This window comes from Carya illinoinensis, chromosome 7, assembly GCF_018687715.1.
Source record: "Carya illinoinensis cultivar Pawnee chromosome 7, C.illinoinensisPawnee_v1, whole genome shotgun sequence".
Classification (NCBI taxonomy): domain Eukaryota; kingdom Viridiplantae; phylum Streptophyta; class Magnoliopsida; order Fagales; family Juglandaceae; genus Carya; species Carya illinoinensis.
The window spans coordinates 15,335,766-15,352,362 of record NC_056758.1 but is presented as its reverse complement, the minus strand read 5'-3'; the positions used below and the strand labels follow the sequence as shown (position 1 = coordinate 15,352,362).

At 33.7% G+C, this 16,597-nt stretch overlaps 1 protein-coding gene across 2 annotated transcripts; it reads right to left on the bottom strand.

Moving 5' to 3' along the window:
- Positions 1-302: 302 nt before the first annotated feature.
- On the bottom strand, positions 303-12,594 carry LOC122315652. 2 transcript variants are annotated; one of them, XM_043131703.1, is made up of 5 exons: positions 12,291-12,594; positions 11,971-12,186; positions 10,999-11,202; positions 1,309-1,355; positions 303-315 (listed from the first exon to the last, which is right to left on the bottom strand). In XM_043131703.1, exons 1-4 carry the CDS (start codon positions 12,294-12,296, stop codon positions 1,326-1,328), a joined length of 456 nt encoding a protein of 151 aa, XP_042987637.1. In that variant the 5' UTR covers positions 12,297-12,594; the 3' UTR covers positions 303-315; positions 1,309-1,325. The 2 variants fall into 2 exon arrangements, with proteins under 2 accessions (XP_042987637.1, XP_042987636.1); XM_043131702.1 differs by lacking the exons at positions 303-315; positions 1,309-1,355 and adding an exon at positions 9,890-10,243 and having other exon boundaries at positions 12,291-12,590.
- Positions 12,595-16,597: the final 4,003 nt, after the last annotated feature.

The following is a 16,597-nucleotide window of genomic DNA, read 5'->3' as shown; positions in this document are numbered from 1 at the left end:
TAAGATGCAATGTTCCTAACATACATCTAACATTATGCAATATTCGCAGCGGATAATTTTTTTCTTTAGCAATACTATGCACCAAATTGAAAATATCCCAAATGCTTAAAACATACTTCATACATAAAGACCCACTGAATAGATCACAACACTAGTCCAAAATGGTTATGATCCAAAAAGTACTAAAGATGCAACTCCATTGTACAAGCAGTAATTTACGTTAACTACTATATTAACATTGAGGTCGCACCGTCGCTTAGTCAACTGTGTCTAGTTGATCAGCTCCTGATTCTCCTTCAGGTCCTGTAACAAGATCTACCATTTGGGGGGAATGGTAGTTGGGACTACCAAAGTGAGATTTGATTACAAATCTCAGTAAGTTAACAAAAAACTTCCACACAAGCTAATGATGCATGCATGACAGTAAAAGCATAAATGCATAATCAAATTCATAAATAATTAAAGCATAACTTGGCGTACAACATAGCATAATTGACATAACTTAAATTGAAACATGAACTAAACTTGACTTGACATGAACTTGATTTGAAACTTGACTTAACATGAAAAATACATACTCCACAGTTGTTGTGGCCCCATGTATTCTACGTGTAAATACATACTCCACAGTTGTTGTGGCCCCATGTATTCTACACAAACTTGACTTAACATGAAACATACATACTCCACAGTTGTTGTGGCCCCATGTATTCTACGTGTAAATACATACTCCACAGTTGTTGTGGCCCCATGTATTCTACGGAAACTTATTCTTTAACTGCTTAAATATATACTCCACAGTTGTTGTGGCCCCATGTATTCTACGTGTCATAATTAATGTATCTCACGTAGTGTATACGTCACAATTGCTATAACCCCATACATAAGTAATCTAGATGAAATGTGACTGGAATACAAAATGACTGAAGCCCTGACGTAACATAACGTGACTTGAATATAACTTGAAATACATGACCAATTTCAGATTGAAATATTTCGTAACATTGCATAACATATAATAGACAACATATTTAACATGACATACTTGCAACAATGAATATTACATGACTTGACATACATGTAATAGATGGCATACTTAGCATGACGTACTTGTAAGGTACAGTAATACATGACAAAATATATTATGTAACAGATAAAAATTGACGACAAAATAAATTCTGTATAATAGACAATTACGTGATAACTTGGCATGACATGACATATATGATAACACACATACATACACTGTAGTTCCTTTACTTAGCACACATACACAGTAGACTGCTAGTAAGTTAAAAACTAACTTACCTCGATCTCCGCGTTTCTTATAAAACTTCAAGTGCGACCACGAGGAACTGTAATTAGTGATTCTAAAAGTTAGAACTAAATCACTAATAATTTGAAATATGGCAAATACTAACTTAAAGAGTAAAATTTTCATTTTACTCTCTACATGTGGGAAAATGACCGTTTTACCCATAACTTAAGGATTTTGCATACTAACTCCAAAAGTTTCCAAAATTTACATTCCTCATGTAAATTTTGTTCTAAACTTAAATATCAATTCAGAAAAATTTAAAACAAAACACAACTATGAAGAACAAACTATGACCGAAACATCCATAGGCCATTTCCCTTGATTTTTGTTGCAATTCCTTCCAACTTCAAAACTCATGCTTAAACCAAAATTTTGCAACAAACATCTTCCAATCCTAAGTTCAAAACCATACTTAAAACATCCATTTAGAAAAAGCTAATAATTAACACCAAACTTTTTTGTAAAAAAATCCAAGCACTTGAATCACAAGTTTTGACCTTAAATCAAAACATCTCCAAGAATTTCAAAAATCAAATCTTACTTCTAACATATTTATAATATCATCCTAATATCAACCATGCTTTAAATCATCAAACTAAAGTCACCAAAATCACAAAATAACATTTGGAGTTTTTGGTTTTACACTTAGTCCAAAAACAGAAACTTTTTCCTCAACTAGTTTTGATAAATCTCTTGATCTATGACTTATAAATATATGATCTTCAAACCAAATCATCACATGGTTTAAAAAGATGTCCTAAAATATATATATATATATATATATATAAGTTTCTAATTCAAGATCACATGGTTAGAAATTAATCAAAACATAAATTTAGCCAAGAATATCCACACTTTGGCTTATCTGAATATCTCTTTGCATAAAATTTTGATATCTTTGAAACTAACATCAAATATCTTCAAAATAATAATATAACATGTATATAAGATACTTAGGATCCTCCAATAAAATTATCAAAGTCATTGGAATAGGTTTAGACCACCAAAGAGTTAAACTTTCTCAAAACAGAAATTGTTTTTCCTCTTCCAGTTTCTAAGTTTCTAAATCTAAGAAAATCTTTCATCAAAACCTTTAATCATGCAAAAATCCTCAACCAATAATCATATACACATGTTAACAATACTCCAGAAAAATTTCGGACCAATATCTATCCATTAGCTTGGTCAAAAACTCCAAACTATAACATATTCTCCAGTTTATCTTCTAAAATGACCTTTCTATAGTTTATACAATATTTGACTGACCAAATGATTTTCAAATGGGACAAATAAGATATCCACGTAAACTAGACTCAAAAAGGAACAACTTATATGAAGGAGATTTTATGATAAAATACTTACAAAAGCTTCGAAATATGTGTGCAAAAGACCTCCTAAAAGCTGTCCGAGAGAGAGTGTTTGATATTCTTTCAATGGAAAGTGTAAATGAAGATAATTTCTTGGGGAGAGGTGGCTGGAGATACTTATGGATGAGATATGGAAGATATGAGGCTGGAGTTGAAAGTTGAGTGTAGTTTTCTCCTACCCAAAATATCTATAAAAGATTATCTCATAATATTATATCCAATAGTATCTACAAAAAATCAACTTAAGATATTTTTATCTAATAATATCTATAAAAATCAACTAAAAATATTTTTACCCAATAATATTCATGAAAATTACCTCAAGATATCTCTTTTTATCCAATAATATCTACAGTTTTGAACAGACGTTTTATCCGAAAATATGAAAAAATATTGCGCCATAAGACTTTAAATAACCCTCCGAGTCTAATGGCACAAACCATAATACATTTTGACACTTCTAACTATCTCCAATAATCAAAAACACACTTCTGATACCATAGTAAATAATAACACTAACTATGTAGTTAGACAAAAACCTATACGATTAATGGATTCGTGAAAACTTATGGGGTTTTCACAAGATTCCTAAAGTTAATAGAAATTTCACAATTGAATTTTTAGCGGGCTGTTACATACCAAGTGTTTCTACAGCTATTAGCCTAGCCCACTCCTTGACGGCCATTGGGAGCGACTATACTTCTGCTAAGCTTCTAGGGAATCAACTTGTGGCTCCCTTGCCAAGCTCTGGGACATCTCATGTTGTGTCCCTCCGGCTTGCACCTAATGAACAGACAAACCATCCTTCACCCAGTGCATTTCCTCAGGGTCCTGATCATATCGCTTGGAGATGTTTGGTTCCTCCCTTACTGAAACTTGTTTGTCTACCCGGCAGGTGGAAGAATATTCTTCCTTTGGTTGCCTGAATTGCTCAAGAAATTGATCATCTTCGTTCTCCAGTGCGTAACCTCACTATTGGTTTTTGTAATCCTTCGTGTTTTATTAACCAACCCAAGTTGTTCGTCATAGAGTTTATACACCTTGGCCTAATGAATTGCTCATTGTCGATCCAGTTTGGAGGCACAGTTCTTGTCCTCCTGTTCCTTCATGGAGGGAGCCCGACAAGCCATTTTTTAGGCCATGGAGGAGAATGAACCATGGGCAGCTGAGTAGTCTTGATTGGGTTCTCTCTCATGCATCCAGGAGGCGAAGATTGCCGCATTGAAGGCTAACATATTTGGACCCCAACACACCTTTGCTTTGGAGAAGTCCTCTCTTGAAAGGGTGCAAAGTGACTTGGACCAAGCCTTAGAATGTGAGCGGGAACCAATCGTGCCTTAACACTCTTGGAAGACATGTTGGAGGTGGAGCGTTGCCATAGTGACACACTGGAGGCCGAATTAGAAGAGGCATTGAGCTTTTCGTTGAAGGTGAGAGACTGTTGCTTTGCCTATATAGACAGCTTCAAAGGCTAAAGATTCTCGCAAGCATCTTTACTTAGACCATGATGTTTTTCGAGGCGAGTTGGCCCATATCAAGGGCCAAGCATTTATCTATTAGAGAGGAGCTTTACAAGGCTGACAAGCACTACTTTAAGCTCCATGGCATAACTGAGACTCTGCAGGGGAAACTTGTAAAGTCTTAGTATGTGTTAATGAGCTAGACACCGAACTTCGAGCTTCCCAGGATGAGGTAGTTCACCTTTTCCCTCAGCTATTTGTGACCTCTCAGATTCGTGATCGAGCATGGGAGGCTGGATGCAACCACCCACTTGGGATGTTAAAGAAGTTCTTACTAGCTTATCTAACAAGATTTGACGACCTTTGAACTGTGGAGTTTTATCCTGACTCGACAACTATAGCCTTCTTGGAATCTCTTAGGGCTAAAATGATGTTGAACACCTTCTTAAACCAATCGCCATCCCCTCCTCTAGAAATTGGCTCAACCAATGTTTTAAATTCTACTTCGATGATCATTTTGGTTTAAGTATGGGAACAAAATATGTCGATATTGGTGCATTTTGGAGTACCATTTCAAGATTAGTTATATATATAAATAGATAATTAATAAAAAAAAAATACATCTATATGTAAGTGTGTATCATATATATACTTGTGTTATACACACACACAAAAGAATTGAAGATTTCTAAAATGAATATACGTTCAAAACATTGAAAAAAAGATAGAGATATTGGTGTTAAAAGATAATATTAAAAAAAAAAATCACAAACTTGAATTGAGACACAAAAATAGAAAAGAAAAAAAGAAAGAGATAAAGAGCAAAGAAATAATTAAAAATAATGAAATTTAAAAAAAGAACAAAGAGAGGACGAGGGAACATATTTAAAGTTACAAAAAATTTAAATTGTATTAATCCCTTTTAGATTTTAAAATTAAATGAATTCCATCTAAATTTAAAATTTACAAAAATGTCATTGAAATTGAAGAAAATTACAAAATTCCCATTAAAGCAGTTCAAAATGGAATGTAGTCTAGAATTGGCCGAATGGACTGGAATTTGGAACAAAATGAAATGAGGATGTATAGTGTACTGGATACTATACCGAAACATAACAAAATTCAAAACTATTGGCTTAGCTCCCAAGGCTTGGGCTGATGTGATGGACTTGTGATTTTTGTTTTGTTTTGTTTTGGATTTATGTTGATAAGTTTGTAACTCCTAAATGCTTTCAATGTTATGTACTTATCTTATGAAACACTTTCCAAGTTATGTATATATTCCTTTCGTGTTTGATATCCAGTGCTTTGGGCCTTTGGTTCCTTCCATTGCCAACTTTGTTTTTGTCCTTTATTCCCACCTATAGTTTTTACCTTGCTAGCCGATTTAGTTGTTGTTTAGGTGAAGGCTAATCATGATTCCATGCGTGTGAGTTAAGCCTTTACATGCCACTAATGGGTTTCTTTCCAGATGGGAATGTTAAAGGAGAGGAAGATTTTCTTTCCAGATGCCACTAACGCACCACAAATTGGTGCGAGTGTTATTAACATTCGATTGTTTGCCCAATAGGTGCATTAATTGGGCGAGAGATTTTCTCAACCGCCACTATGAAAACCAACCCTGATTGCATGTGTGTTGTTAGCCTTTGGTCACCTCAAATTCAGGCGAATGTTAATCCTAATCACATGCACGTTCTTAACAAAGGATTGTTAGCCCAAGGGGCATGTTAAGTGGGTGGGAGATTTTTCCGATCGCTATATGGGTGAAAGCTAACCCCAATCACATGCATGTTGTTAGCCTTTGGTCCCCATGAATTGGTGCAAGTGTTAAGCCCAATCGCATGCAAGTTGTTAACACTCGATTGTTTGTCCGAGTGGCATATTAAGTGAACTAGACATTTTCTCAACTATTTTGTGGGCGAAAGCTAATCCCAATCGTATGTGTATTGTTAGCCTATGATCACCTCGAATTGGTGCGAGTGCTAACCCTGATTGCATGTGCATTGCTAACACTCGATCACTTGCCCAAAGTTCAACAACATTCCTGTTGAAAATTGCATGAAATAAGTGCTTTCACGAAGTGTTGTGTACTCATAAGAAAGTTATTTTATTGTATGTCAAAGTTACATGAAATTATCTAGACAAAATATTTCTTCAAGTATTTTGCATTCCATGGGTGTGGTAGTCTCTTCTCGTTCATGTCCTCTAGGTAGTATGAGTCGAGACTGTTGTTTGGTATTATAATGTATGGCCCCTTCCAGCTGGGCTTGAGCTTCTCCTCTTTGTGCCTCTTGGTTGTCGCCCTGACTTCTCTTAGCACGAGATCTCCAGCTCTGAATGTTTGGTGCTTGAGTTTCTTATTGAAGTATTATGCAATTCTTCTTGTATAGGTTGCTGCTCTCACTTCTGCCCTTTCTCTCCTTTCATCTAGTAGATTGAGGTTTCCCTACAAGCCTCTATCGTTTAATTTTTCATAGTAGTGTTAGACCAGGTGACTTGCCATACCAATCTCCATTAGTATCCTTGCCTCACTGCTATATGTCATCGCGAATAGGGTTTTTCTAGTTGGGGTTCTCATTGTGGTTCTATATGCCATAGCACCCTCGAGAGCTCTTAAGCCTAGATGTACCATTTGCAGTATCTTATTCACTATGTAAAATGTGGTCTTGTTTGTCACCTCCACTTTCTATTAGCCTAAGGATGGCTAGGGGAAGAATATTTTACTTTGATTCCTACTACCATGCACCAATCTCTATATTGGTCACAGTCGAATTCCGGTCTAAGGCGACCACTGTGAAATTAACTCTTCCTTTCCAAGCGACATGGGACCTACAATATCAGTTCCCCACTGCATGAAAGGCCATGGTACCACTATTGTGATTAAATCCTATGGTGGGCTACAAGGCAATAGTGTTTAATTGGCACTTGGCATACTTCTTGACAACCTCCTTTGCATCCTTCAGTATGTAGGGCCAGTAATTCACTTCTCTTATGGCCTTTTGTATTAAGGCTCTGCCCTAGAATAGTTTCCACATACTCCCTCATGTATTTTTGCTATCACAATATGCTTTCTCTGTGAAGATACACCACAAGTGGGAAGGAGAAACCCCTCTTGTATGACACCCCTTCTATAAGGGTAAACATGGTTACCCTGAATTCCACCTTCCTTGCTTCCATTCATTGATCCAAGAGTTCCCTTGTGGTGAGATACTTCACCACATCTCATGCCCACTCTAGCACAATAGTTCCTATCACCGATACCACGTTTTCAATTTATGGGGTCACCAATACCTATGCCCTTGTCCCATTAGGGAAACAAGCCTTGCATTCCTAACACGACTTAAGTGAGAATGTCTACCCACCAATAGGTTTGAGCAGACATTTCTCTTTGAACCGGTTTTATAAGATAAGTTAGGCTAATGAATATCTTCATGGTATTAGAGTTTGCCACAGGATGAATTAGGGCCCACACTACTTACCCCATGACAAGGACCAGGAAAAATACTGACCTGCATGAGAGAGACTGTTGAGGAATAAATCTCATATTGCCTGTGAACAAGATCTTGGGCATGTTTAAAAGGTTAGAGCAAACATATCTCTTTGAACCAGTTTTATGAGATGAGTTAGACTCATGAATTTCTTCAAAGTATAAATTTTAGTATCAGTTGTGGTAAAGGTGAATTTGTGTGCTCATAGTCCCATGTCACAAGTTCAATTCTCGTTAGGATAAAATTAAGATTTAAGTGAGAGGTTGTAATGGTGGATTGTTGTGCTAGTCTCTTCGAGAGTTTAGGTTCCATAGATGAGTCCTAAAACTACATGGGTAGGGATCATAGTGGTTTGGTTCCACCTCATCCTCTTTCCTAGTTTGAAATTGTAGGCCATGGGACTACCACATGATTACTTGGACTTGTAAGTTAATTACTCTTTTTCCAAGTTAAGTGATTACGTGTAGACTTTATGCTCTCCAAGTTTTTAAACACGTCATTGGTCAGTTTTATAGAAACAAATATCAAGGAGTATACGAAAAACATTTAAATAAAATAGGATAAGTGATCATATATAGAACAAAAGCAATTAATTATAAGTTAAATAAAACATCGATCATTCCTTATTGTATAAACTTTTGTTTAAACCAATTATTGTCTCTTCAGTCTTTTGAACATGAAAATAAGGATAATAATAGATATTGTTTGTTTTGACATGTTTTGCACGTACCGTGAGAACTCATCAGATAGCTAGGGGTGTATCACAGAGCTTGCATGCACACAAATAAAAAATGGAGCTCGAGGGTGGTCAGGGAACCCTTCGACGCTCAAGTCAGTTTCCATGTTAGGAAGTGTTTTTCTTGCCTTACGATTTCGTGAGTTTGATCATACCTCAATTAAGCTTTTATACAAGATACTTAGGAGTTCTTTTACCTTCATCCTAAGGAACTGTCCCAACACCCCTTATGCTTTGTGCACGTGGACCCGCTAGGGGGTATGATACCATATGAATAATAATTACTACAGCGCTGAGCTCTGACTCACATCTCAGCACCCCCTTAGCCATTTCCGACAAGTCTCTCAATCCCTTCCCGGGAAAGCTATGTTTATTCTCTTGGCATGCTTTCCCAAAGCTACTACTTCATGACCATCATTTTGGTTACCTCTTAGCCTATTGTGATGATGCCTACCTTTGCTTCTTATGTGTAGAATTCATGGCTACCTCTCCCACACACTCCTCAGTAGCTATTTTCTAGGGACTTGAAGAGTTGGCACCTCCCAAACCTATTCCGACGGCGCCCACCCTCTTTTTCCCAAGTTAATGGTGATGGCAGTTTCTTTTGCACATTTCATAGCGGCCACGTGTGGGTAATGATTCAAGGCGGCTGACAGGTAGGACATATGTCCACCTAGCCAGCACGAGCAACATTTCATTAGTCTTGGACCGGGCTTGAGGGCTGTAATTTTGGTTTTAACAGTCCGATAGGCCCCCTTTAGACCGTGGGTTCTTAGGCCCTTGGGCTGGGCATTTTCCATCTTCTCCATTGTTAATAATAACAAATATACAAACAGTGGTTATCTCCGAGTCCCGACACCACCCTCCATTTTCTTTTTAAATTTTTATCCCTGGCCAGATCTATACCTGATCTGGTCCTTTATGCCATGCTTTCATTTTTTAATTTGGCCAATATTATCGCTTTGGGAGCTATATATAATACACTAATACTGGCCTCTTCTTGCGTTTAGACCAAACTTCGTAGAAAAAACTTTCATGATTTGACCGTAACTAGGTTTAGATCTTTGTTCCGAGAGATCATATATCTAATTCAAGGTCTGGATAACGATAATCACGTACGGCATTTTCATGCCACAAAGGTTGCTTCTTCTTCTTATTATCACGTGACCTTTAAACTTCAAAGTACAATGTCATTAATTGGTACAGAGAAATTGGGTCCAGACAGATCTATAAGCTTTCAAATTATATATATTATATAAATTCGTATAATGGTACCCACACTAACACTCTTCATAAGATTTTTCACAACATATCATTGTAAAGTGAGGTAAAATGAGAGTATTTTTTATGTTACTTTAATAAGCTATTTTACAATAATACCCTTATTTTAAACCATATTTGTGAAATGTATTTTGAAAAGTATTTGTGTGTTTCATCATTTTTTATCAAATATAAATAAAGTTGTGTGATGCAAAGAACTACAGTACTGGACGAACAAAAGCTCTAACTGCACGGGTAAATAGAAAAACAATTCACGTTGAAGTAAAAGAAACAATTGGCCAGTTTGTGGTCCTTAAAATTTTTACATGCACTTCAGACAACTGTAGATAAATATGTAAGACTCCAATGTATGAAAGACGAGTACTAAGATTTGCGAGTTGAAAGAGGATGGCGTGATTTCTAGCTAATATGTTAAAATAGATGATCAGTTCTTCAATCTATAACTCGTCTGGTTTCATCTACCGTCAAAGCACCAATGCACGCATCCATTTGCATAGTAATTAGGCAGATCGAAGCAATATGCATGGAACACTCAAAATTCATGCCGAACAAGCCGGTACAAGGCATCTTGAAAAGAACCCCAGCATTTTTTTCTACGATATAAAAGATTCATTGGAATTATCAGTTAATACAGTTATGCCAATTAAAAATAATTCTTATTTAAAAAAACAAAAAGAAAAAAATCAGTCTGAAAAGATTTAGGCTTTGTTTGGAACATACACTCTGTCTCAACTCATCTGAGTTAGTTTAAATTTAACCATAGCCCAATATCTAAATACACAATTCTTAAATTACTAAACATCACTCAACTGAAGATCTCTTTACACGTAAAACCTATAACTTTTTTTTAACTCAGCACCTATTTACACACAAGACCCGCAATTTTTTTTAACTTTATAAAAATATCTAAACTCATCTTAACATCTAAACACATATTAGGTAGGCTCTACAAAACTCATTCCAACATCTCAACTCACTACCATTAATGAAGACTTTAACTCATCTCGACTCAACTTAGGCCCGGATTGGTTAACCAAAACAAAAAATCTCATGTCATGTCATCTAATCTCATCATTACAATTTTTTCAAATTTTCATATAAAATATAATAAATAATTTAACTTTTTTAAATTTTAATACAAAATTAACATTAAAAAATTATATTATAATAATATTTTATTATTATTATTCAAACATCACCCGTTATCTCGTTGCTTAACAAAACGGACCTTAATATCCAATATACTTATAAACAAGTCTAAGAGAAGCAGACAAATACTCGTGTGCATGATAAAACTACTGGCAATATGAGACATAAATGGTAGTTGAAATTGAAAATGGGAACAGACCTGCTTGGAAGTTTGGAGCTCGGGAGGGATTTTGTAGAGATCCTCGTCAACAGGTTTTGGGGGCCTGACATCCGCAGAGATTACTCTACGGGGTGGCAGCTGCCGACTAGGTTTCCTTGCCGGTTCCGTCACGTCACACACCTTCCCTACCCTTTTCTGCTCCTTAACGTGCGGGCAATATCGCCTTTCTTTTGATCCCCTTTTCTACTCATGTCCATAACCCCAAAATTCCACGCCTCATCATTATTTCCACTCAAGACGAATACACAAAATAATTGTTGAAACCAAAATATGCAGTCTTTAAGATGTTTGTTATAATATCTTGTAAATCAGTTAACAATGTTAACTAGAATGTTTTGTGAAAAAAAAAAAAAAGACAGTTATTTTCTCGATTTTTATATATTTATTGATGCGACAAGAATCAATAATGTAATGCATTTCCATATCATCTAGTAGAAAAACCAGAAGCAAGACAAAAGCAATGATTTTGTTTTTCAACTTTTATTTTCAGCCACTCACAGAGAAAAAAGTATGTCAATTTTTCCGCTTCCTTGACTATGCAGTTTGAAATTTTCGAAACGAACTCGTGAAACGTGTACAACCAACGAAATATGGAAAATGACACCGCTATACTCCACGACATTTTTGTTTTCTGTGAATATATATATAGCTAAAACAGTTTGACTCCAACGACAAACAGTTCGAGTTTTGACGTAGAAGTCTGAACACGCGCGTCCCAAAATGTTTTCCTTGAAATAACATGACTTCCTTCCTCTTCGTACAAAAAAACAGAGTGCTTTACATTACAAAACAAATTTAGCACCAAAATGCATATAATATCTTTAACCTATGGAAGACGTCAAAGATGCAGACTAGTTTGTTACTGTAAAAGAGGGAGGGAGAGAAGCTTTTTGTTTCCTTTTTTTTTTTTTTAAGGGAAAAGCTGTGATGAACTGTGATAAGAAAATCGACCTTGCGGGGTGGAGAAAGAACAGTAGTACGAGAAGATTTCTTGAAATGGACGGCGTACAAGTCACCACCCACGCTGGGATCAGAGTCTCCGGAGGAAGAACTGTGTCGAATCAAACCGGCCTGCCTCGCACACTCGAAGTACTGAGTGATTGGCAAGTTGTTTGTGTAATCCCAGTCCCCGAACGCCGGAATTTGTCCGCTCCTCCTACGGTTCTCCTATAACATCATCAGCAACATCTTCACATTCACAACCACACAGAGGATTTGACAGAAACAAAAAGGAAAAAGAAAACTTGGGAGCGAAGAGAAGAGTTACTTACGTCCATTGGCTGTTTGTGGGAGTAGAGGGGGCGAAGAGAAGAGTTGAAGGGAACAAAAGTGCAAGAAAGGAAATATACGGAGATGGGTGCGGAATTCTATGATTTGGAGTTCAAGAGATATGAGGAGCAGAAAGGTGCATAAGGCCCTGGGGATTCCCTATATATAAAGTATCAAACCAGGATATAACTTCAGAAACTCAGAATCAGAAAAAGAGGAGAGGGTTAGTTGTTTCTATGGTAAATAAACAGTGGCATTGCATTTAGGTAAACAAAGCACAACCACCGAGGTCTTGATTGAGAGAGAGGAGAGACTGAAAACAACTTAATAGTCAACTTTCATTCAGTCAAATAACACGGAGACATAGAGAGACGGTGCCCCTTTTTTTTTCAATAAAAAAACAATGGTGCTGTTGCTATTTATGGCAGGTTTAGTAAACAAGTATTATTTCGAAATTTTTATCTCAATTTAAAATTTTTATTTTATTATTATAATTTTTTTAAATTTTTATATAAAATATAATAAATAATTCAATTTTTTTAAATTTCAATATAATTTTTTCAAATTTTAAAATAATAATAATATTAAAAATAATATTTTAAACTTTTATCTCAAATTTTAAATTCCCATCTCTACCTTCAAACCTTAGACCAACCTGTATGTTTAAAATTACATATTTTAAAAATTAATTTTGCATATAAATAAAAATTTCTGCATTATGTATCTTTGAATTAAATAATAATAAAATATTATTATTTGTTATTTCTTTTCTTAAAATTATTATTTTTATATATTTTACAATTAAAACAATGTGCTCAAAAATACTAATTTCATATGCCTAAATATTACTAATTTTATATACAAAATGACTAGTTTTATCAATAAATATTAATATATATTAAAAAACACTTTGTGTTATCAACTTAATACAAATTTTATATATTAAAATCATTTTAATAAAAATTTTACAAAGTTAATTTTAATGAATAGAAGAGAGAAAAAAATAGTAAAATAATATTTAAAGAGTGAATGGTATTTTTTCAAACTAATACTATTTATAATTATGTAAAATTTTAAAAATATATAATTCGATTCAGATTAATTTAGAGAGATATATTATGTAAATATAAAGATAAATAAGAAGATGCATAAGTCAATAATCTATCCACAAAGTTGAGAACCAAAAGACGAAGATAGTAGAAGGGGGTTGGAACTTGGCTTCCCTATTTTCAATCTTTTCAACTGTTGCCGATTATTAAAAAAAAAAAAAATGGTACATATTTTCCTCCGTGGTGGTTGATGATGGATCCAATCCAGCGCCATGCCCTATACAAAGTAAAGGAGCCTTTTGCGCCGGTTAACGCGGCAGACAGGTTATGGACCCCCAAGTCCCGTGTTCCACTTCCCACAGAGGCAGGGTAGATTTGGGAAATAAATCTCTAGCCAGTAGTGCAGGCGTGGCTGCCTGACGGTATTACCAAACGTATCGAAAAAGGCCTTTCACTTTGATAGCAATCACTGCTTCCAATTTCAATCTCTTGACTTTCGTGGTTCCACTAAAAGCCACTCAAAAAAGTACAACAATTATGTATTAGAAGAGAAATTAATGATTTGTCTAGCTCTCAGTTGGATGTATTCTATTTTAAAATAAATAAAAGAAATTTAAGATTCTCATTAAAAGAAAATTCATCTTAGATCCTTACTTGAGGAAAAAAAAAAAAAAAAAAAAAGTGGATGGGATTGGGTCAATTTTGATAGTAAGTTGAGTTGAGATGAAAGTTGAATAAAATATTATTAAAATATTATTTTTTAATATTATTATTATTTTAAGATTTAAAAAAATAGAATTTTTTATTATATTTTATGTTAAAAGTTGAAAAAATTATAGTAATTAAATGAGATGAATTTAATAACCAAACGCAGCCTTACTCTACAACAATATATATATATATATATAGCATTGTTCTAAATCTAATATATAAAGAACAACAGAGAAAGTTTGTTTCAAGTTATCATTCACATTCAAATGTGACAAAAGATTCGATACCTATAATTTGCTTTTATTCGATCTATTGGCTTAGGTTGTTAGTAACAAATAGACATATAGTCTCAAAAAATAATTTTTTTATACTCTGAAAATTCTCAATTAATCTTAAAGATGCATAAGCTATCTCGAAAAAGAGTTCTCCACAAATGTAGCTCGGTAACTTAAATATAAGTTTCTTCATGACTCTAAAATGTGAATGTGAAATTTCAACCAACTCCAAAATATCAGCACAAAAATGATAAGAATAATAATATGTACACAATCTTTTTGAAGTGGCCTATATTGTGAAAAGGAATTATAAACATATAATATTTTTCACAACATATTTCATAATCATGTTTTAAAATGAAAAGTATTATTGTAAAATATCATATAAAAGTAATATCACTTTACAAAAATATCCTCATTTTATATTATGTGTTGTGAAAAATATTATGAAGAATATTGTGTGTGTCATTACTCGTTTGTGAATGGAGGGTAACATATAAATTTAAATTTAAAATAGAAAAATATTAACCTCGTTCGGTTATATAATTCAGATGAGATATTTTTATTAAAAGTTAAATAAAATATTATTATAATATAATTTTTAAATATAAATTTTATCATAAAATTTTAAAAAAATAAATTATTTATTATATTTTATATAAAAAACATAATAATTATATAAAAGAAAATGAGAGAGTTTGAATTCTCCGAAAACTACCCTTAAAATTCTAACTTGTACAAAACATTCATAATGAAGTGCCAGATAAGTTTACAGAACTTTGACCATTGGATGCATTAAGAGAGAGAGAGAGAACAAAAGTGGAGAAATGATGACCTTTGTCATCTGATTACAACCAGTGCAGAAATTCTTTGTGTGTCCCTGTGACAACCCATGTGAGAATCTGAAGTATGACCCATGTCGGAACCTCACATATTTTTACTTAATTTTTGAAGAAAATACTTTAATTATAAATATAGATTATATAAAAATAAATATATAAATTGATATCATCTGACGTGATATTTAATATTATAATATTATTTTTAATATAAAATAAATCTAACAAATTTTATAAAATCACATTAATTTATAAATTTATTTTATATAATTTGTTTGTATCTATAACCATTTTTATTTTAAAAGAAAACAATATAATTAACAAAATATTATCCTAGATCAATTTTTTAACATATTTTATAATAAAAATAATTTTATAAAAATTACATTAATTTATAAAATTATTTTTATCTAATCTATTTATAATTAAAATATTTCTCGACATATTGCTGTGTATGAATCCGTATTAGGATGAATATGAGCTTCTCGAGTACTCAAATATACATGGCAGAATTCGAATCCAGAAACTACTATTCACCAAAAATTTTAAAGCTAACACATTTTAATCACAATGTGTTACCTTTTAGATTTGAGGTCATCTTTTCCAAAGGCAAGAGTGGTAATGATCTATATCCGGAAGAGTCCATTACTTATTTGGGCAAACGAGTCTCCCCTGATAAGTGGCAGTCTTGATCATCCAGCTCTTTGCACTGGCTATCAAGTTGTTTCCAAATTTAATTTAGCTATTTTGAGAAATAAGCTCAATTTGGCAAGAATAATCTTCTCTTCCTTTTCTTTTATCTCAATCTATTTCTAGAGGTCCTCTAAACCTTATCTACACTAATGTATGGGGTTTGGGGCCCTCAACTTTGGCAATACATCTTACATTTATTTTAGTGATGATTTTTCAAAATGTATTTGACTCTTTCACATGTCTTCTAAATCTTACACCCTCAACACCTTTGTTAAATCTAGTTCTTAAGTTGAACTTTAATGGCAAAATTAAGTGCGTTTAATGCAATTGGGGCAGCAAACCGGAATTTCTTATTAACTTACTCATTCCCATACACATCATCGAAATGGCTATGTCAAACGTAAACACCAAACTGTTGGGATTAGAGGCATAAACGAGTCAAGTTCAAACGAGTAGTGGGTAGTCAAACATTGTTCATTTAATTTTTATTTAAACATGAGTCGAGCTCTAAATTTTCATTGAGTTGCATTTTATTTTCACAAGCAACCTATTTAATATTTGAGCAAGTTTGAGCTTCTTCACAAGTTGATTCATTTAAATAAAATAAATTATTTATATCTTTTACAACCTTATTTACAGATTTTGACAATCAAACATTGACTTTTTGCTAATATCTTTATAAAGTTTATATATGCATATGTTAATGACATGTTTCGCACCACATTGGCCACCTCATCCAACT